Source organism: Numida meleagris, chromosome 4, assembly GCF_002078875.1.
Source record: "Numida meleagris isolate 19003 breed g44 Domestic line chromosome 4, NumMel1.0, whole genome shotgun sequence".
Lineage (NCBI taxonomy): Eukaryota > Metazoa > Chordata > Aves > Galliformes > Numididae > Numida > Numida meleagris.
The window spans coordinates 10595866-10617560 of NC_034412.1; the positions used below are offsets into that span (position 1 = coordinate 10595866).

General features: G+C 45.7%; 1 protein-coding gene across 2 annotated transcripts in view; it reads left to right on the plus strand.

The window, feature by feature from the left end:
- CCDC50 (coiled-coil domain containing 50) overlaps positions 1–20005 on the plus strand; it is a 41570-nt gene extending 21565 nt beyond the window's left edge. Inside the window, exons 4-12 of one of the 2 annotated variants that reach the window (XM_021394470.1) lie at positions 1055–1145; positions 3172–3289; positions 6715–7419; positions 9778–9884; positions 10440–10484; positions 11009–11113; positions 12037–12116; positions 13137–13234; positions 14254–20005. In XM_021394470.1, the coding sequence (XP_021250145.1) occupies positions 1055–1145; positions 3172–3289; positions 6715–7419; positions 9778–9884; positions 10440–10484; positions 11009–11113; positions 12037–12116; positions 13137–13234; positions 14254–14273 (1369 nt within the window). In that variant the 3' untranslated portion in view covers positions 14274–20005. The remainder of the gene's footprint in view (positions 1–1054; positions 1146–3171; positions 3290–6714; positions 7420–9777; positions 9885–10439; positions 10485–11008; positions 11114–12036; positions 12117–13136; positions 13235–14253) is intronic. The other variant, XM_021394471.1, reaches the window with a different exon arrangement.

A 21695-nucleotide genomic window follows, 5' to 3' on the forward strand; every position in this document is an offset into this window, starting at 1 on the left:
GTTTCCTTCCCTTTCCGTTTCCTTCCCTTTCCGTTTCCTTCCCTTTCCGTTTCCTTCCCTTTCCGTTTCCTTCCCTTTCCGTTTCCTTCCCTTTCCGTTTCCTTCCCCCTGACCTGTTTGGAGTAGTCGTTGGCTCAACTTCAACGGTGCTGAAAGAGAGAGCTCATAATCTTTATTCTCAAATCCCCCAGCCCTGTTCTGGATCGCCTTGAAGAACCCTTGGCCATCATTCAGGCCTGTTTGCTGGGCATCAGAGCATGCAGCTGAGCATTACGCAATTCTTGCAGATGCTTTCTGTATGACGTTCCAGGAATACATCTTTCCTGGTCTATCCACCCAGATGAAACTCATGGAAACATGAAATTTCATGTCACAATTACTGTTTTTCTGTTCTCCAGCTAATACATTCTTGTACTGCTCCCAAGTGTGCAGTGGTGCTGTGATGATTGCTTCCCACCCCTCATTTTGATGTGCATTGCTGTTTTCTCTACTGGCTCTGCTTCTGCTTTTGTATCTCATCTCACCTCAGAAGCATTTCTCATTTGTTTCTAAATTGCCCCTTCAGCCTCTGCTTGGCCTACGTACTGCACTTCCAATAAGCGTTGCTGCACTTTCTCCTTCTTGGCTTTCACCTTAAAACCACTTCCCAGAAATGCTTGTGTTAACCTTACCCCTAAACCTTTCCTTTGGCACCACGTGTACAAGTGCTCTTCAGCAGCGTTAAACTGCTGTTTGCAGAGACTTCTATGTACCTCCTTGGCCTGCTCTATCTTATTGTTCCTATCTCCTTTCTTAGCAAACTGCCTGTAAATCTGTTTTCGCATGCCTTATGCTTTGATCACGAAAGCTTTGGCACCTATTTTCTAAATTTGAGCAGCATTAAGTACAGGAGGTCCTGGTCTCTGGTGAGAATTCGTGGGCTCTGCACTACTGCTGAGGAATAATAACTTCTGTATGGATTGACTAGCTGCTTTTAGCTCTTTTATCCCTCTTTCCAGGCTGACTGATGCTTATGACTTTAGGTGCTTATGATCCTTGTTTCTTCCTCTTCTAGGGAACGGCAGGACTCAGAGATTGCTCAGGAAATCCAAGTGAAGCTGGTTTTTGAAGCAGAGCAGCGACGCCGACAAGAGGAAAAAGATGAGGTAACTTTGCAAAGGTGGCAGGGCTGCTTGTATCAGCCATTTTAGTGCAGGCATTTCTCAGTTGGTGGCTGCAGAAGCTGGATTGCCTGGTGTCAGTACTGGTCTTCATGGATTATCAGCATGCACAGAGATTTCAGGGAGCCCAATTACAGGTGTAAGATACAGTTGTAGCTGGCAGGGGCTGTTGATGCCGGTGCCTTGCTAACAAAGATAGCAAATAATAGTAGGCCTTCCTGAGATATCTAGAAAGTCCCAGATTGGAGGAACATGCGTGTGAACCTGGAGTGTGGCCCCATATTTGACTACAGATAGGTCCCTGAGAAATCCAGGTAGTCTTATAATGCTGAAGAGGCAGCTGGTGACATTTTCTCTGTAGGAAGTGTTTAAACATAAGGCTGTTTCTTGGAAGAACTAGAAATAATTTGTCTGTAACTGACTGATCCAACAGTTTGCTTGTTCAAGACTTCATTTTCATCTAGTACCATTAAATCCAAACAAGTACAGGAAGGCTGGCCAGGAAGACATGGAAGAGCTTCCAAGAGGATCTTGTAATGGGAGAGAGAGGAACCCTCTGGCTGAAGGATTTGTGCTGTAAATGCAACCACCTCTCTTATTTTCCTGAGGAAAGTAAAGGAGATGCAATCCTGCTTCTGCTGGCAGTGGTATTGCAGCCACACAGGTTTAAGCAGAGAGCTTCTTGGGATGTCAGCACTCTGACAGCAAGTCTCTGCAACCTGTCAAACCAGCGTACTGATTATCGTTGGATGCTGGGAGCAATCTTCAGATGAGTATTACTCAAAGTGATGAGGAAAAGCCATAAATATTCCTTCTCTTCCTGTTGGTTCATAGGTAGTTCTGAAGTGTGGCTGAAACAGATATGTGTCATTCTTTGGGATAATATGTTTAAGCCCATATATTTATAGACTTGCTCCTCTTGTTAGAGTTTAAACTTGCCAGAGGGAAAGAAGTTTTTTTGGTAAAGACCCTGTGGTATCCCCAGGTCCTTAACAAAGCTGGTTACCACACAAATCTGATTTGAATACTGAAATAACTGGTTTGAACATTCGTCCATTGCCCTCCAGTGCTTGCTTTGCTTTTGGAGAGTTTCAGCTCTGACTCTGCATTTCACTGTTGTTTTTCCTACCTGCCACATATATTCTGCCTGCACAGCTCTATAAAGGCTTTGAGGTCTCGGGAGGCTTAGATGAATATCATCCAAGGGTAAGGTTGTCCTGCTGGTATCTTCTAGCTTCTCTTCCTCGCTTCAAATCAGGCCCAAACTGAGGAAGCCCCAAAGAGCTGTTTATTGTTGGTCAGTCTTGTTGTCATCTTGTCTCATTAGTCATCTTGAAGGAAAACCGATTAAGAAAATGGAGTGCTGTTCTTTGATTGCCTATCTACCAAAACAACGACAAGATAAACAGCCTACAGTCCCCACTGCACTCCTGTGCTGCGTGTAGCTCCTCTCTTCTAACATCCCATTTGATTTTTCTTTCCCTTCAGCCTCTGTCAAATTGATGCATCTCCCTGCTTGGCATGCTGTGGTCCCTGTAAATATTAAATCCAATTTGAAGCAAGTTCCAGACTTGGTCTGGGAGCTGCTTTCAGTCAGAAGTACCTTCAGCTTGGGAGAGGCTGTGCTTCTGTGTTTTTCCTTGGCTAGTGGAGTTTAGGAGGGAGCTCCAGCGTGCCACTCATGTCAGCCTGCACAATGATGCTGAAAGCCTGAGGTTGCTCATGAAATCCCTCCTGCCACTTCTTGGCAGTTACTACTTTGCAGACTTGCATGTAGATGGACTAGGAAGCTGCAAGTTGTTGGGTAAGCTCAGTGGTGGATTGTGTGCTGGTTGCTGATACTGCCTCATGTGTCAGCCACTAAACTGGAAGCCCATGGTTTGAATGTAAGGGTAACCATATCAGTGCCTTAAAAAATAAAACTGTGAGGATTTTTATAATTGTATTCTATTAAGAGCATCTGGAGATGTTTTGTGGGTAAGGTAACAATTATTTTCTTCCATCTCTGCAGGACATTGCCCGTCTCCTGCAACAGAAAGAATTGCAGGAAGAAAAAAAGCGCAAGAAGCACTACCCAGAATCCCAGGGACACAAGGTCTATGAAGATAGCTATTATTCAGAAAATGGGGGTAAGTTCCTGCTTGTAAAAGGGATCAAGATCATGGTACTGTAGATGAACCTGGAGTTCTGGGTAGTTTGTTAGGGTGATTTCCCTTACTTGCATTCAGTCCTGCATTCAGTACTATAGTATTGCATGAATTTCCAGGGTCAGGATCTGACTTTATTCTAAAGTCAGGAACTGTGGAGGAAAAAACAATAGCTGAGAGTACTGGTAAGTCAGTTATTTCTATATGATGCTGCCACTGTGCGGAAAAGAGAAATGCAGATGCCATTCCACATGTAAAACTGTTTCTCTTCGAATGTGTGTGCTCATCTGTGGTGCTGGCACTGCTACTTGCATACAGAACCATGCTGGTTCATGGAGCAGCCTTTCAAAAAGAAATCCTTGCAGGTATGTATCCAAGCCTTAAAATTAGCACAACTGCTTTGAATGACTTACTGAATAACAAGGTCATCTCTGCAGAATCTTTGCTATGATTATCCTCTGGGACTGCATTTTGTGAAGAAGATATGACTCAGTGCTGTGCTGCTTTCTTTTGGACGTTTTTTACAATCAAATATGAACTTTCTTTAAATTGAGAGGGGAGAATCTGTGTGTGCTTAATTATGGAGCAATGTGGTGGTTGCTTTGCTGTGCACTGGTGGTGGCTCTTGTGTTCTTTCTTAGAAAATGTGGTGGGGAAGAAAGGGGTTGCTTTTGATCAGCAGATTGTGAAGATGAAAATCAAACCTCTTATTTCTCACCTTAACATCCATACTGCTGGCAATTTTAAATATCATCATTTGAACTCAAAGTGTTTTAGTACCAATTGAGTAGAAGCTCAAGGAAGGCCAAGGAAATGCACAGCACAAAGTGCAGAACAGTGACTAGGCTGCCAGTTCTGTTATGTGTGCAAAGCTGGAAAGACTTTGATGTGAGAGTTCTGTGGCCAAGCCACAGTTTAATTTTTCAGAATTAAGTGGGTCAAGTCCCTGGAAAAATTACAGTAGAGGCAATAGTATTGCCAGGAAGAGATGGTACGACAGGATGGATTTTTGTAACAGAGAGCAGCTGACAGAAAGAAGCCTATGACTCTCTGAACTTTGATTGTTATGGATTTGGAGAGCAGGATATTTTGGGGGTCTAATTTTTCTTCCTGCTGTGATCTGTAGTTTTGGACGTGTGGTAGAAGGATTTATTGCCTGACTATTTGTAGCAGAGCTGCTCTTGATCCTTGTTCCTCAAAACTAGAAGGGACTGAAGGGGATTTTAATGTCTGGATTGTCTAGCGTGTTCATTGAAGCTCTTTAAATATTTGGGCACCATTTGATTAGGCTTCATCATTCTTTGTTTGTATCATCCTCATTACTTGTGAACTTAAACACCAAAGAAAAGCCCTTGCTTTATTTGGGTTTTAGTCTGTTTTGACCATATAAAAATTTATCCACATCCAGGAGGAGTGTGGATTAGGGTTATTGCTCCAGAGCAAACCAAGCCTTTAAGAAGTGGAAAAATAAACATGAAAGAAAGCAGAGTTCCTACCAGAAGTGTCCGTGCCATGAAAAATATTTCAGTATTAGCTTAGTCACACGCTGCTTGAGAGAGTAACACCAGGACCTAAAGAGTGTTTACTTGGCTCCCGCAGAAGGTGCTGTGGAAACCAGTGCCTGCTGAGGAGTTAACAGCCCTGAGATAACCAAAAAGCAAATTTCCTGCCTGAGCTGTCTGGCATGATTGTGTTACCTGCACCAAACTTTTCCCAACGCAGCCGTGCTTTTTTCTTGCATGATCTCCCTTTCTATACTGCCATATTACTGAGCTTTCCCTAAATGGCAAAATGAATTAATTCTTAGATCCTTGTTAGTATCGTTTAAAAATCAGCAAAAAACCACTTCTGACTCTTACTTTCAGATTCTGGTGTACGTTGTTCAGTAAGTCACTTAAATTGTTGTACTGGATGTCTCTCTTCTGCAAATCACGCTAGCAGCCTAAAACTGAACACAAAAACCCACCCCCTAACAGGAGCTGCTGTGGTTATTCTTACAGTGCTTGGATTTTTAAAAGTATACCAGTTGGAGACGAAAGTCACACAAACAAAACCCATTTGTTTTCAAGATAGGTTTTCAGTAGGCTCTATTTTTGCTGGCTCAGAAAAACATATTTTTCTGGATAGGATGACTTGAAGGGAACATTAAGTTTTTCGGTTTGTTTTTTTTAGTTCTGAAATCTGGATGATTGTAGGGAAAGCAGAGCTATTTGTTAAGGCAGAAGGTGCTGGTAAATCTATTAAATGTTTTCAGATGCGATAAAAAATCTTAGCAGTGGAGCAGGAAAATCTTACACTTTTCTTTGTATGCTTCTGTTTCAAATCATCCTCTGCTTGAAGGAATTTTTTTCTGCAGCGGTACGCATTTGCTTTGAAAAGCTGCTGGGGAGATAATGGTTCACTCAGTGCAATGATTTCTTTCTCAGCAAATAGGTTGATGAGAAATGAAATTGATGAGCAGATTATATACACTCAGACTTCTGCATCCGTGCAGTTGTGGCCGTTTTATTACTGAAACTAAAAGCAAAGAAAAATTTCCACCTGCTTTCTGGAAAGCACAGAGGAAACAACCCCACTAAGCTGCTGAGTAAGCGGCTTTTTCCAGCCCTGCTGCTGAGGTCAGGAGCTTGGTTGCTGCGAAATCTTATCCTGCCCTTAAGCTGCTGTAGCCCTCTCTGCATTCAGGCCAAACTTTGTTTGTGCAATGAATAGCCTGAAAGTTCTCTGCCTTCAGGAGCTATGTGACAGTTTGTGGTGGAAAGTGTGTGGATGCAGCAGCTATCCGTCATCTTTCAATATAAAGAAAAAGCAATCCCATCCCAGCCCTTTCTCTTCTTCCCACTTGCTGTGGGTCTTTGCCCGTTAAGGTGAGGCTGTTATTGCTGGTGAACAGCCCTGTGGTTAAAGCCAGAGTGAGGCATGGATGCTCATAAAACAAGAATCCAACCTTGGTCTCTGCTTGGAGTCACCTGGCCTTAAGCTCCACGGCTGCCTCCCCAGCCTTGCCTCCTGAGGGCTCCAATGTCCTGCAGCAGTGACAGATCACCAGGAGATGGGCTGCTTTGCTCAGTTTTTCAGCCCTAATGGCATCAGTAAAAATCCTTAATCTCCACGTGGGCTTGTCCTCCCCCTAGGACATGTTCAGGCATGCTTTTGGGTTGCACCTGTGCCTTCTGCTCTAACCCCTTTTTCTCCTGTGTTGCCCTGATGTAAGCTAGGCCTCCATTTCACTCTCTGCTGTTGCATCCTGCAAGCACGGTGTCCCCATTCATTTCTTCTCAGCCACACTGTGCTTTACCTCCATTTCCAGCTTTTCCTTGCATCAGACTGTGATTCCGGCCTCAGTGAGCCCCCATTAGCCCCATGTCACTAACCAACTCCTTGTTTGTCCCTCCCCTGCTGCTCAGAGCACCTCCGGGCTGATCCCAGTGAGCATGTTTCTGAGCCTCGCAGGGCATGTGGTGACAATAGGCGCACGCACCGACAGAGAGAACACCGACAAGCACGCTCACCTTTATCCGACAGTGCCTCCCAGCACAGGCATGCCGCGCTGGAGGATCACCTTAGGTCTCCTCAGCCGAGCGAGGCCACCGATAGCCATCAGCAGGGGTGCAAATCTGCCAGCCAGGGTGGGTCTAGGAGACCTCCCAGCCTTGTCTTGGAAAGGGAGGCTGATCGTGGTGCTGGTGAGCGCAGTGGCAACTGGGAACTGCAGGACAGGAGTGCAGCTGGCAGGGGGAAGGCTTGGAGACCTCTCAGTCTCGACCTGGAGTCAGAGCGTGGACTCACAGAGCAGGCACGGTGCGGTAGAAAGCCGACAAGGCGAGATGGAGCAAAGCACCTTCCTGTTCTCGACGTGGAGCTGGAGGCTGAGCAGGAGACCTGGCGTCGGGGCGGCAGCCAGCTGGTGCGCCCTGAAAACCGCAAATCCCGCAGTCGAGGCCACTCTTCTCATGGGATGGAGCACGAGGGCAGGCTCCAGGACTCCAGATCCCAAGAAGATCATAGGAAGGGTGAGGAGAGAGACTGCAAAAGGGAAGGACGCAGGAGACCTTCCCCATCCCCACACGCTGTGACCCAAGAGAGGGCTGGAGACTACCGGAAAGACTCAGGTAACCAAGTGTTGGGGAAGGTTGGCACGAGGATGAACCTTTGCTTGCCCCATCCTCTTACCTGAAACTGGGGTTTCCTTCTGAAGACACTTAATCTCCAGTATCAGTCTGCAATGTGTACCTGGTGAATCCTGCCTGAGTTTCTCCTCTGTTTAATGAGATTCATCTTAGCCACTAAGACTCTCACTCTCTTTATTTCCTGATGTGTCCCCATGCCATCAAAGAGGATAGGTAAGAAGGTATTGCTGGAAATAGTACCCTTTATCTTATGTTAGAATTCCCTTTCTAATTTTCATTGAGACACTTTGTGCTGTGGTTCTCTATCACAGGAATGGGATTTGATGTGGGATACAAGGCTATAAATGAGGACAGTTTGCTTCAGCCTACCAAGCCAGCAACTTCCACCCAATTCCTACTGAAAAATTTGTTGGAAAAGTAAAGATGGGGTTCTTATCAAATTCTGTACAAATAGATTTTTCTGCAGTCTGTACTTTTTGTTAAATAGTACTAGGAGAGTGGTGACCTTTAAAAATGAAGATACATCTTAGTGCTTTTAAAACCTGTGTGGGAGTAAGGACTGGTTTCGTAGTGAAAGCAGGAGTTCAGAGGCTTGGATCTATGCCTGCCACAGGGTGGGAAACTCATACTTCAGGCCATGCAACTGGTCCTCGCTTGGATGAGGTTGGGGAGGTGATGCACGTCTGTCTACAGAGGTGCCAGGAGCATTTTTCTTTGTTCACCATGCAAAACTTTTCTTTGGGGGCAGTGAAAGGTGTTAACTGGGCCATGGTACAACATGGGCCTGAGTGACCCAGTATCTGATCATGGTGACACCAAGTCTGAATAACTGGAAGCTCTTATCTTTGTTCTGTGGCAATCGGGCTGGTCTTTGTGCTCCCCAAACATGGCCAGAAGTGATGTGGAAGTAATGCTTATTGCTTTCTGAGCAAGTGAAGACTGGCACCAGTCTGTGTGTAAGGCAAGCCCAGTCTCCAGCTGTTCAGTGAACAATTCCTGGAAACTCAGTTTTGTTCTTCACAGGGGCGATGGTGTATGGGTTATTCATTTCAGCATGGCAATAAAAGCTGTATTTACCATGGCCTTGGAAGCAGTCTGAATATTTTAACTCTGCCCAAGCCGGTGCTTTTTGCTGGAGTTCCTTTAGCTTGAGATTGCAGCTCTTTCCAGCTTGAGTTGATCAAGGGAAACAAAAAAGCAAAAATACCCCATAAACCCCCTATTACTACCTATTCTATGTTTTGGTTCTGGGTCGATGCGTGAGGTCTCTGTCCCCCTGTAGTTTGAAGCATCTGGGATGCACCATCAAGTATGATGGTGGTTTGATAAATGCACAGAAAGTAACCAGCTGACCTCTAAAAATGTCTTTTTTTTCTTTGCTCTCACCTGATCAGGATACTGATATGTGGCCCACCAGGATATAACATTCATTTATAATCAATATGTGAACAGTGTTTCGAGAAGGGTGGAAATAAAGCTTATTTTCTGAGTTTAGGGTGGAAGAGACACAGACATCTGTGTATTGGTATGTTTCAGATACAAAGCAGAAGCTCATTTAAATGTCTGAGATTGCTGAGTGTTACAGTTCCAGCTGCAGTTGGAAGGAGAAGACGTTGATTATATGTGAATGACATCATGCATTTTGTAACAGGGGCTCCTTTGCTAGGGCCTATTGCAAATAGACTAGGAGAGATTCAAAATGCAATACTTTAAATCACTTGTGGATGGTTTAACTTTGAAATTAACATTAAAACAAAAACAAAAACCTTATCTTTGAAGTAAACATTAAAAACAAAAAACTATGTACTCAAAGCAAGACCTGAACCTTGTATGAACTCTGAAAATGTTTACAGTGTTTTCTAACTGTATTGCAAAATTCATGGGTCAGACCAAAGAACAAAACTGTCAGAAGCCTCGTGTGAGTCTTTCTCAGGCAACTTTTGCAGCCCATGTTGCTTGGGAGTGTTTCTGAACTCTGCTGTGCTTGTAACAAACACATTAGGCTGCTCTCTGGTGTCAAGTTTTGCCAGCATGAATCAACAGTGTAAAAAATCTGATTCCTTTTGTAAGCATGCCAGCAAAAACTGCATCAAGAGGCATGGCTTTTCTGTCATACGGTTGCGTTTGTCATGTTAGTTGGCACGTAACTGTGTCTATAGAAAAAGCTCACTCTAAGGTGCATGCTGCACCTTAGCTCAAGTGTTCTCAAAATGTACAGATACACTGTAGTGGTTTGTGGTCCCCCTGAGTGGGGGCTTTGCAGGTGAGGAGGTGATGGGGATTTCCTTTCTGAAGCATTTGGGGAACGGATGAGTTGATTGTTCTCTCTTAATTCCGTAGGAACTAAGTTGAGGGGGACAAAGCAAACTGTTTACGATAAACCCCGAAGAGAACAGGAATTGTCTGATGCAGAGATTGCTCGGAAACTGCAAGAAGAAGAACTCCTGGTGAGTAGAGAGAACACGTTGGTCACATTAAAGAAATTAAGGTGCCCATCAGTGACAGCTTGAATCTGCAAAGCGCTTGCATTTGACTGTGACTTAGATTCTCAGGCCTTGCTGCTGGGTGTTCTGGTGGTCATCTCTGCCTCCCATAGCTGCATGTGGAGTGAAGGCTGCTGTCCAGCCAGTAGAGCCTTTTTTCATGAATTACACACTTGAAAACTAAATGGTAGAAGCAGAGTGATACTAAGTGAATGCTTTTGGGCAAGTGGAGATGGCCTTCAGACACTGCGGTGAGCGGAAAAGTGAGACAGGCCAGTATCTTGGGAAGAGAGTGGTGGAGTGAACATCTATGGATTATGGAGTGTCTTGGCAGATAGATGGGGACTAAACTTGGCTGAAGTGCCACTTTGGTGTTGGGTTATGAGGCAAATGTTGAACTGATTTAGTATGTTTGGAGAGGATGGTAGTGCATTCATAGGGAAACCCTGCTTGCCTTGTCCAATAGGTTGATGTATCTAAATAATTCAGAGGTATTACTGTTTTTTTTTCTCTTTTAAGGCCAACCAAGCAGATCAGATGGCAGCTCAAGTGGCCCAGGATGAGGTGAGCAAGAAGCTAAATGTCTGTAGTATTCCTTTACTTGTGGAAACTGCTAAACTCCACCTGTCCTCTCTGACCCTCTAATTGTCCATCTCCCTTCTTGTAGAGGAAGTTCAGGCTTGCACTGAAGTTTATTTCTGGCTGGTTTTCATGTGTATGTTCAGGTTAGCCAAGCAGGGAGTTGTGCTGCCTGTTGCAGCCGTGACAGAGGAAGGAGCTACATGGCTGCAGAAGAGCATCTCTTGTAACTGAACCCTATTTGGAGGTTATTGGAGATGCTGCAAGATGAACTCAGCATTGAAGGAAAAGAAACAATGGGCAGAAGGGCTCTGCTAACAGAAGTCAGGCGAGTCAGGGGACACTCTGGGCATGCAGCATGTAGTCAGTTTCACTGACATTTGATTCCTGATCGCAGACTTCAGTAATCCTGGCTTTGCACCCATTTGACATAGCATAGAAAAGAATATAAGCAGCTCAAACCCGCAAGAGTGGTAAAACCTTCTGACACACTCTCTTTTCCCTTTCAGGAGATTGCCCGTCTCTTGATGGCAGAGGAAAAAAAGGCTTTCAGGAAAGGGAAGGAGAAAGAAAAGTCTTCCTTTGAAAGGAAGAGGCATGATCAAGACTGGAAGGTATGTCAAGCTTTAGGAGGCCTCACAAATAAAATGCTATGACGTTGTTCCAGGGGGTGGTGAGAGTATAAGATGAGGCACCCTTGCATGAAAAGGATCTTGTTGCCCATTATTCAGCTACTTTCCAAGCTTTTGGAGTCTGTTCCTTGGTTAGGTGCTCCTTGGATTCAGTCTCAGATAAAGTAAGCCTTTGGCTCTGGCACTGGAGGCTGCTGCTGGATGTCACAGTACTGTGTGGCTTCCGTGGAGCACTGTCAGCCCTCCTGGTGCAGACAGAGCTTTCCCTCTGCTGAAGTCTTGGCTGGAGCAATAACAGCAGTAGCTGGTTCTCTTTGGTCATCACAGGTACAAGGACAGCACAGCTGCTACAGTTGTCACTGCTTCATAATGAAATTGGCTCCGTAACCACAGTATTGAGTGTATCAAGCCTACACTAGGTTTTTGTGAGTTATGCTGCAGAACTTTGGCTAGCTGTTGTGGAAGGAGATAAGAAACAGATTTCACAGTCTGCTGTAGTAATGTGCTAAAGGGGGTGTTGTGTTAATCTTGGGGCCAGCTGAAGGTAGCTGATGTTTTCAAACTTCTTACCACGTTTGAGCAGTTGCAGCAGCACAGCTGTGTGCAGCTGTCCCTTGTGATGAGCCCTGCTGCATGTAGTCATTACACACAGACCGTGTGTACTTGACCCCAGTTTTCGGATGGGAGCCCCAGTGCTGTCCTGAATTCAGAGCAAAGCTTGTGTTTGGCTCAGCAAGACTGAGTTTCAGTTACTGGAAACTAGTCCTGATCCTGTTGTTTGCACATGTCTGGTTGTGGTTAGTGTGCATAACCAGAGCACAAAAGGAGCTGAAGCAATCTTGGTACAACTGGCTGGTGTCTTGCAAGGCATGCAGATGTGAACTGCTTTCCCTTCTTCCCATCAGCATGATGCAAGTGAGTCCCCGCGCACAAGGTCAAAAGAAGGAGCTGAAACTCAACGACACAAAGGTGATAAGTCTTCAAGGTGAGCTGAATGCACAGCTGGTAAATGTGGGGAACCGCATTCAGGAAGCTGCTCAGGAGCTGAGTCATGGGGAGCAGTTGCGGGGTGAACAGCCTGACCCGTGAGGGGCTTGGCAGAGAGCAGAGCTCTTGGCACTGAAAGGGGATGTCTGACACACAGCTCATGAGGTGCTTGGTGACGTGTGTCACTCTCTATGCTCGTGGCATCTGGCCATATTGGTCTTCCTGCCCGGCGCTGACAGAGATTGATGAGCCTGTGCAGTGACATTTGTTAAATGGCAGAGAAGCATCAAGAGGCTTAAAGAGCTGCCGGGGATGTGAAACCAAATGACATCTCTGGGCAGGAGGGAATTATCACACTGCATTTACACAGCTGCTCCCTTGTGTCCTTGCTCCCCAGCTGAGCCCTGTACACCGCTCCTGCTGATCTGTGGGGACACCCCGCTGCAGTGAGTGTGTTGTGCTTCAGGCAGCCTCATCCCTGAACTGGTGGGAAAATGCAGTAATACTGTGCGTCTTCTGAATCTCTTTGTACCTTGGTCTGGTGCTTCTGATGTGGGACTGGACTCTGGACATGACCCTGGCAGTTTGGATTTCTAATCCTGATAGGACCTTATACATTTTTGTTTAATTTTCAAACAAAACAACAAAGGTGTGCAGGTGGAGACCAAGGTCCCACTCGAATGCCCTGGGGTGTGTTAAACACTTGAGATGTTTCTGCTTGAGGTTTGCATCAAATTTCATAATGGAAATTCTTTGTTTCCTGAAAAAGTGGACTCATTATTAAATGAAAGCAGACCATGAGAAGCAGCAAATTGTCTAGGTGTTTCTCACCGTATGAACAGCGTGCCCAGAGGAGCTGATCTGCAGGTGGAAAGCTCAGATCGGACACAGTTTGCATCAAACTGGCAGGGACAGACAAGACAGCTGAGATGTTCCTTTTGCCACGCTCCTTTGCCTTTAGGGCTTTTTTTTTTTTTTTTTTAAGTACTTTTTTGTTTTCTTTTCTCATGTCTGGCAGGTCACAGCCTCTCCTCGATGACTTTGAACACGCTCGGTATTACACAAGCCAGCCCAGCCCCTTACGCCAGTTTTCCAAACCTGAGCACTCTCCTAAAGGTAGGATCAAGTCTGCAGCTGGCTCAGCATGTGGGTTATTGTGGGCTGTTTTCTTCAGATAACTAGCCTGAAGGACAGGACAGTTGAAAGAGTAAGGATGGATGTTATTGCCCCAGCAGGCAGGTGATGCCATTCAGTGTTTGAGCTATACTTGCTGAGCACTTTGCTGGCTGAAAGGGTAAATAGCTGAGTTGATTTGCCTCAAGTTTGTCAAACTGCTCTCTGCTCGTCCTCTAAGATCTCTCAATGATGAATGACTGTAAATCCAGGCAGCAAATGAAGGAGAAATAACATCAAGACAATGATGTGATGGGTTTTAGGTGAGTCACTAATATCAAACAATCCAATACATGACAAAGAGCCTCAGAGTCTCTCCTGTCTGGCGGATGAGTGGGATGACACAGAAGCTTGTCCTGAGAACAGGCTTGTTTTGTTCCTGTAGCATCTCAACTGTTTTGTTGGCTCATTTCCTGAAATAGCTTGGCAGCAGTGCAGTGTATTTAGGATCACCCTCCCTCCGGCTCTTGAAATCTGAATGCCAGTTGTCTGAGTTACCTCTGGAGTCCCTGGGGGAAGAAAGGTGCAGCCAGAGTTTGACTCAGTCGTTCAGATTGTTTCCAACTCCACTGATTGCAACTTAAATATGGACAGTTTACTCTCCAAAATCTAAAGTTTGGAAAGCTTTCTTGATGACTGTAGAACACAAGAGCTGGAAATGGATGGCAGTTCATATAGTCTGTAAGCTCAGTGTTCATTCTGTTTTTATTTTTTTCTTTTAGCAAGACTGTGAAATGCAGCTGCAGTGCTGTTCATAGCCTGGGAGAAATGAATGTTTGCCTGTCTTGTGGATCTTTGCTTCCTTTTGTTTGAGTAAAGTAGTGTACAGTTCTCATTTTGACATTTGACTTTGCCAGTTCAGACATCCAGCAGGGCAATACAAGTAAAATGACTAGAGGTCGTATTTTCTTCACCAGGATCTATCCTTACAGGTTGTTTTTTCTTTCTGTTCTGCTTTCCAGGTTCCCGTAGGAAGCAGTAAACTATGCTAGCCTTTGCTTTGGTACTGACTCTTCTGTAGCAAACATTACTGGAATTGCCAGGCAACTTTCTGAAGTCCTTACCCTGTGGGGGATCCACCTTCCACTCTCTGGATCTCCTTTTTAAGTGTCATCCTGTTTATACAGAACATTTGTTCATTTCAATTTTCTTTTTATATGTGATCAGTCAAGCAGTGCCGTACAATCTAGCCACCACTGAGCTGTGTGAATCAACAAGCTGGTAACATCTCCCTCTTATATTCCTTTGAGGCTTTCCTTTCATTTTTAAGCTTTGGCTGGAGCTTGGACAAATAGAGATGCACGTACAGGAGGGAGAAAAATTCAAGATATGAGCTGGGTTATGGCAGTGCAGCAGAATGTCTTACTTGTAAGTCCTTTCCATGTTAGGATGGCTGAGCAAAGAGTTATAAGAGGAAATGTGTGTTTCTTCTTCTGCTGGATAAGAGCTGAGCCAATCTAACAGTTGTGTTAGCTTGCAGGAAGGAGAGAGCATCCTCACAGTTCACAATCCAAAGCTGGAACCTGGGACTGGTGAGGAAGAAGTTGCCTACAGAATAAAACTCCTTAACCACTGTGTTTATTTCTGTGGTTTCTAGCAATTTGTTTAGAGCATTTTAACCAAGCAGTTAGCTTCAGGATATAGGATCGGACAGTTAGGAGGAAAAGACTATTTCAGTTGAAATTAGGCCTTCTGTGCATGGCTTTTAAGGCATGCCAAGGGTGTTGATGAAGCTGTGAGTTGTGGGTTGGGGAGAATCATGCAAATGTATTTAAATGCCTGAGGAGTTCTCTGTGGTCACCTGCTTTGAGCTTCCAGGTCCTGCAAGCCGAGGAATTCCACAGAAACCACATAAAGAATTACTGTTACTCCTAGTTCAGTTACTGATACACTTTAGCACAATAACTTATGTAAGAATCAGCCTTGTCCTCTTGCCTTCTGTCATTCCAATTCTTTGGTCTTGCTAACTTTTTTTTTTCCTGCCAAGTGCATTTTTAAGCTGCGAAGCTGAGTAGCTGCATACTGCCTCAGTCTGCTCAGCCCAGTACAGGTTAGCTACTCACTTGGTGGTCTTGTTCATGGCAGCAGAGCCTGGCTGCAGTGCCCCTGTGCCCAGCTTCCTTACAGTGCAATGCCAAACCTCTCCTGCCACACTCTTCATCGTCTGCTGGCAGCTGCAGTTCTGCTGCTGGCGTTGCTGAGGAGATGAGGCAGAGCTGTGATTGTGCTCACCCTTGCCACTGGCCTGAGCAGCTGCCTGGGAAGGGAGCCCGACACTTCTGTGGAGCTTTGTGGAGAGCAGATGCTGGCATGGAGCGCTGTTAGGAAGTCAAAGGAGATCATGGCTCTTTCTTCTTGCACTACTGTACAATTCAAGCCCATAGACAGCTGAAGGGCTTTAACTTTGGCTGTTGTCCTTGGTTAGGATAGCTACTGAGACGAATCACTAGGAAGACAAAGCAACTTGTTTCCACGTAAGTTGCAAGGGCATGTTTCATAACACAGCACGAGCTCTTGCCGTGCCTGGAACAACAACTCAGACTTCCATCTCTTACCCCTGCTGGGATGTCGGCACCAGTTCCGTACCTGTGAAATACCAGGTAACCCCTCAGCTCCAGGCACACACTAACCCAAAATGTTGCAACATAAGTCTTTGTGCACCAGCAGCAACCCAGCTGCATGCCCTCGCTTCCAGGCTGTGGGCTTGCTTACCTGCACGAGTCCTTAAGTGAGTTGCAAGCTCTTGCTTGTTTGCTCTTTCTTCTCAGGAAATATCTCAGCCAGTGGCTAGATTGTACTGCCCTTTCCTTGTGCCCTCTTCTTGTTCCATCCATGTCCATTCAGAAGTGTTAATGTTGTTTTTAAGGGATTGGGAAAAAAAACAACGTAAACAGGTTTTTTTATTATTGTTTGATAACTTGGGTCAATGCGGCAACCTCATTTGCGGTGACTTTATTTTATAAAAGTTTATTTTTGTATTTCATGTAACAGTTAAAATTTCTACTGCTGAAAATGCCATTTTTTTTTCTTTTCTGTGGGATTTTTCCCCTCCCTTGCCATCAGAGTGTATTCATTGTTGTGAAATGGATGCCTGGTAGGGTTTTACATACTCATACTCCTGCAAATATCCCAGGCCTTGCTGTTTATATCATCTGGGCACTTATGAAAATTGATGGGGAAAAATCCTGCCAAATAAGAAAGCGGTTGTGCTTAGTGCATGCTTTGCATGGGGAAAATGGTGACCCTCTGCACAAGGCATGGGGGAAGCCACTAACTAGGGATCCAGCCCTCCCTGGGCTTCTGGAGATAACTGTGATGGGCTTTCTTGCACTGCAGTTGGCTGACATAACTTCTGTCTTCTAATTGGGAAAGTCACAAAGGCCCTGAGCCTGCTGGCACGGGAAGAACCTATTAAATCAGGAGAGATGCTTTTGAGCATCCAGATTGTTGACTTCAATGGGATTGAGTGGAAATGATATGAAAGTTGATTGTGGTTGATTTGGTTTGGAAGCTGAGTGAAATCCAAAAAAACAACCCAGTGCCTAGGCTGTGAAGCTGCAGCATCTCCTTAGTGGCCTCCTCAGGCCAGCCACGCTGCCCAGTGATGGCACCAAGAAGAGGGAGCTCACGGGAAGGACTCAGGAGTGTCTGCTCCTTCTTTGGATGCTTCCAGGGAGTGCTGAATGCTCTGGGGCTGCTTTGCTCTGCTTCCTTAGTGCTTCCCTTTTTAATCTTATTCCTGCCTTCATTCATTTGCTGCCCCTTGGTCTGCTTCTGCTTTGTTTTTTCCATGGCCCTTGCGAGAAGGAGGAGCTTGAGGTTTTGCTAGAAGGGAGCTGACACCTAGAGGGAGAAATGCTAAGAGTGATAACTCAGAAAAGCATAAAATAAATAGAGGATAAGCAGAACGGTTGTTCATCTGACATGCCTTGTGGACCTCACGCAGAGAACCTCATGCAAAGGTTGTGCCCTGCATGCTTAATAGCCACGTCCATGGCACCATTGAAGTCAACAAGAGCTAAAACCGGAGGTGAACAAGAAGCCAGATCTTCCTGGAGCTCAGCACCCCAGTTCTGCTGAGAGTCAGCAAGATGGAGTGGCGTAGACCAGATACAAAATCAGCGCCTTGCATGTGCGCCCCTGGAAAGGGGCACGCTGAAGTTGTTGTCTTAAAAAAGAAACAACCAGAGCAATATCTATTTCCGTGGCAGAAAAATACATAACTTCTTTTTTGTATGTGTGTGTTTTCTCTTGCTGAGACTCGGTAGCTTTGGCTATGGTTTTGCTCTGAATTTAGTAGCGTGTTGGAGCCCTTGCCGGGACCCCTGCCCTGCTCACTCAGATCTTGCATCCCTTTCTTACTACCTGCATTAACAAGGGAACATGGAGAGTCCATCAGTGTGGAATCCTGGCACTTCCTGATCTCCACAGCAGGCACATCTCACCAGCAAGAGCTCTCACCACCTCCTTGCCTCCGTCCGAAGCACAATGATCCGCAGAAGAGAGGTTGGGTGAACCCGAGTGGTCGTGCCTTACCTGCAGAGATACTCAATGTCTTCAGCAGTCTGATCTGGGTCACCTTGCTATGAAACACTGTCTTAAATCATGGACTGTACAGCTTCCTGCAGTGAGAAGCGGTTATTGTCATGGGAGTAGACCAAACAGGTTAATCTCATCTTTTCTTAAGGAACTTCATGGTTTTGAACTTAGAGGGGGTGGGAAAATATCAGCTGTTAGGGATAGATGGATTGTCTCATCGTTGAATTTCCTCCTCTCAGGGAGGAAGGATAGGAGTTACAAATGCTGCAGTCTGCTTTGCTCTATAAAAGGGATCTTTTATGTACAGTATTTTTATATCTTTGCATCCCCACCTGTCAGGATTAGAATCAAGTTTAATAACATACATAGGAAAAAAAATGGATTTTTTTTGCAATGCTTGACCTTTGAGTTTTTTTTATTTTGTGCCAAATTACAGCCACTGTTACATTCTAGGATATTCATACAGTTTATTGATCAATGCTTATGTTATATTTTTTATTATCAAGGTTTTTATTTTAATTCATATTAACCTGTATGCAAGCTAACTGTGGATTGCTAATTTATATATAAGGGGAGCACTTTGGAGACAGTGTGAGGATTCCCCTGATTAGTTTACACTCCTGTAATGTAGTGCAGCCAGTCCATAGAACTCATCACTTCTTGCAAAGGACGTTCTCCTGGGCACCTGCCACCCGAGTAGATTGCTGCCGTGAGGAAGGGCAGGAGCACTGATGCTGCAAGGCTGTGTTTGGCTGCGATGGGACACGAAGCACAGCCTGCAGCAGGGCTGACCCAGCTCTCTGCTGTCCTGTTTGTGGCAGAGATGCCCAGGGAGGCTGCTGCAGCGGGAGTCCCCTTTAGGGGGTGACTTTGAGGTTTACTCTGCCCTATATCCGTCCCCAGCAGATGGACCATTCTCGCCCCACTCTCAAGATGCTCGATGTGTGGTTGTGCAGTTGCGTTGGGAGATGGGCGTGGGACACAGCGCTGAGGCACAGCAGTGCCCCTTGCATCGTGTGTTCCACAGGCAGCTCATCTCTTCTGGTGGAGAACGGGCATCAACCTGCAGAGATTCCAGTTTACTGTAGTCTTTGAAACGTGTCCCGCAGCACGTTTCTGTGCAGTAATGCCTGTGCTACATACAAGTGCCACTTGGACTGCGATGCCCCAGACAGGCTGCACTACACAGGTCCTGTGTTGAGAAGCTGCACTGCCCCCAGCCTGTGGCCTGCAAACATCAGCCACCGCCTCCTCTTGGGGTGGCACTGGGCAAGGCTGGAGCTGTGCAGCTGATGCTCATCATAGGAGAGTCCCACAGAGGACAGCGGCACACAAATAAGTGTTTTCTACTTCACGGCAAACAAGTTTCACTGTATCAGTGTTCACTCTAAGTAGACTCCACAGTGTGTCTCCAGCTGCATCTGTGCACTGCAATATAGCTAACTGCCTCAGAAAAGCTGCGGTTGTCTAATTTAGCTCTTCAGGGTAAGCTTTCAGCCTGTAGGATCTGAGTGTTGGCCATAAGATAGTCGAGTGGTTGAACTTCCTCAGAGCTGCAAGTGCACCCTGCGTTGCAACAGCTAATCCTTAAGTATAAATCGCGCACTGACAATAATCTGTCTATGCAAGCCTATTTTTTCTCATTTTTGACTGTTCACTCTCTAGTTTTACCAGGTTTGGCATAGAACTTCTGAATGACATTTAACCAAAGTATCATGTCCGTGTGTGTGTAGCATGTTTTGCTTCTTACTCCTGAGTTCATTGAATGTAAAGGGAACATGGCCTTGTCCCATTTTGTTCAATAAACCGTTGTGTTTTGTTACTGACCACATCCTTCTGTCCCTCTGCGTGCTTTTCTGGGGACACTGAATGGGATCCTTTTCCCCAGTGTGTCAGAGGCTAATTCAGTGTGTCCTTCTGCTGTGGGTCACACAAGAGCAGGGGGAAAGCAGCGCTTCATTCCACTTTTGGCTCCCGGAGCTTTGCTGTTTCTACCAATAATTATGTTCTTCCAATTTAATAGACATGTAGCAAAAACAACAGTTTGTATTTAATTTGATTATTTTGTGGCCAGAGAGATGGAAAAAAAGCTGTGTAATGTCTTGGAAAGGATTTGGACTGTTTCATTTCCTGAGACTGTGATACTGAAAAATAAAGCTGTGTAATTATTTGCAAGGGTAGGATACTTCTTTCTTTTTTTGTTAATATGGCTTTTGGTGTGCAAAATATCTTCTTGAAGCTTCCCAAGAGCAGCTCAGACCTTCAGCAGACAGAAGGCAATAAGAAAACATGACCAGTGTCCAGGGAGTGGCTGATGTCTTCAAAGGAGGCAGGTGAGGATGCAATCACATTCAGCTGGTCCTGGGAGGCAGGGAGCAGCAAAACACATAATAAAAAATACTAGGCTTGGGCTAACAGAGGAAGAGCCTTGTAAATATAGAGCACTCTTAAGTGCCAAGAACTCTGCCAACTTGCAATTTATTGTAGCCTTCTGTCTGGAATGACTGGGTTGGTCTGTTTTCTTTGAAAGGCTCCTTTCATGCCAGCCTTGGCGCTTGTGTGAGCACTGGGCTGCGGTGGGAAGGGGGCCAGCTGGAGCCCCCAGCAGCATCTCTCACCTGCTGTGCCAGTGTGCGCGCAGAGGATTGTATGTGGGAACCACAAAAGGAACATTGAAGGGCCTCTGGGGCCTTTAAAAATATTTTGGCTGTATCAGAGGAATTGCTGATCTCTGGGTTTCCAAGTCGCATGCAGCTCCCAACTGTGTGGATGTGGCCATTGAGCCGTTGAGTGGTGATGGATCCAAGTTTCCCAGGTAACCTCCAGCTATGAGAGAAGGTAAGCCAGAGACTGCTTCAAGCCAGCATTGCTGGGTACTTGGGACCCTAATTGCACATTTGGCTGCTCCATCCTGCTCGTCAAGGTTGGATTTGCAGATTGCAGCAGCCATGCTCACGGGATTAGGGTGCCAGAAAGCTATGGGTGCCCCATCCCTGGAGGTGCTGAAGGCCAGGCTGGATGGGGCCCTGGGCAGCCTGAGGTAGTGGGGGAAAACCAGCCACAGCAGGGCTTGAGACTGGGTGATATTCAAGGTCCCTCCAAACCCAACACAACCATACTGTGCTTCTATTATCTCCCATCTGTGCACATTTCCTGATCACCTTCCACCTAGGTCCATGCTATTGTGTGTTGCTTGTGGCTTGGGAGGGCTGAGCCCTGCTTACAGGCTGCCCGAGGAAGTTCTGTAGGGCGGGGGATGCTCACACTGCAGGTAGATTGCTTTTCTTGCCCACTTCAACAGCCAGTACTAAGCTGAGGTGTTGTGTGCTGGCTCACACTGGCTTTGCACTGGGGGCAAATGCTGATGGGGGGATGTGGCTCTCAGGATGATGGAGAGCATCCCTCTGTCATGAGACCCTGGTTCATGCCTGTGGATTTTCCTTCCTAATCTCAATACTATGCAACACAAAGCCTATGTCCTGATGTTTTGCACCGTTCTGCTAGCAAAAAAAAAAGAAAAAAGACAGCTCCTTGCATTGATTATCTCACGTCAGTGGTACGTTTTCATCACCGTGGTTCATTCTTTCATAGTGGATGTGATCCTTGTTATGCATTAAGTTCATCAGCTTTCACCTGCTTCATCTTGGGAGCAGTTCATGACAGGGAGAATGGTAAAAATGGAGGTTGAATAACTGAGACCTAAGATCAGCATGCAAACCAAGTTTAAAGTGAGACCAGAACTTGAGTTCAACGCCTGTATATTGGTGAATGTCTGTGCTTCTCTGACCCCAGGGAGCCCAACCCAGCACCTTGCAGTGGCTGTGCCAAAGCCTGCTCCAGCTTCATCATCCCAGTGGCAGGCAGT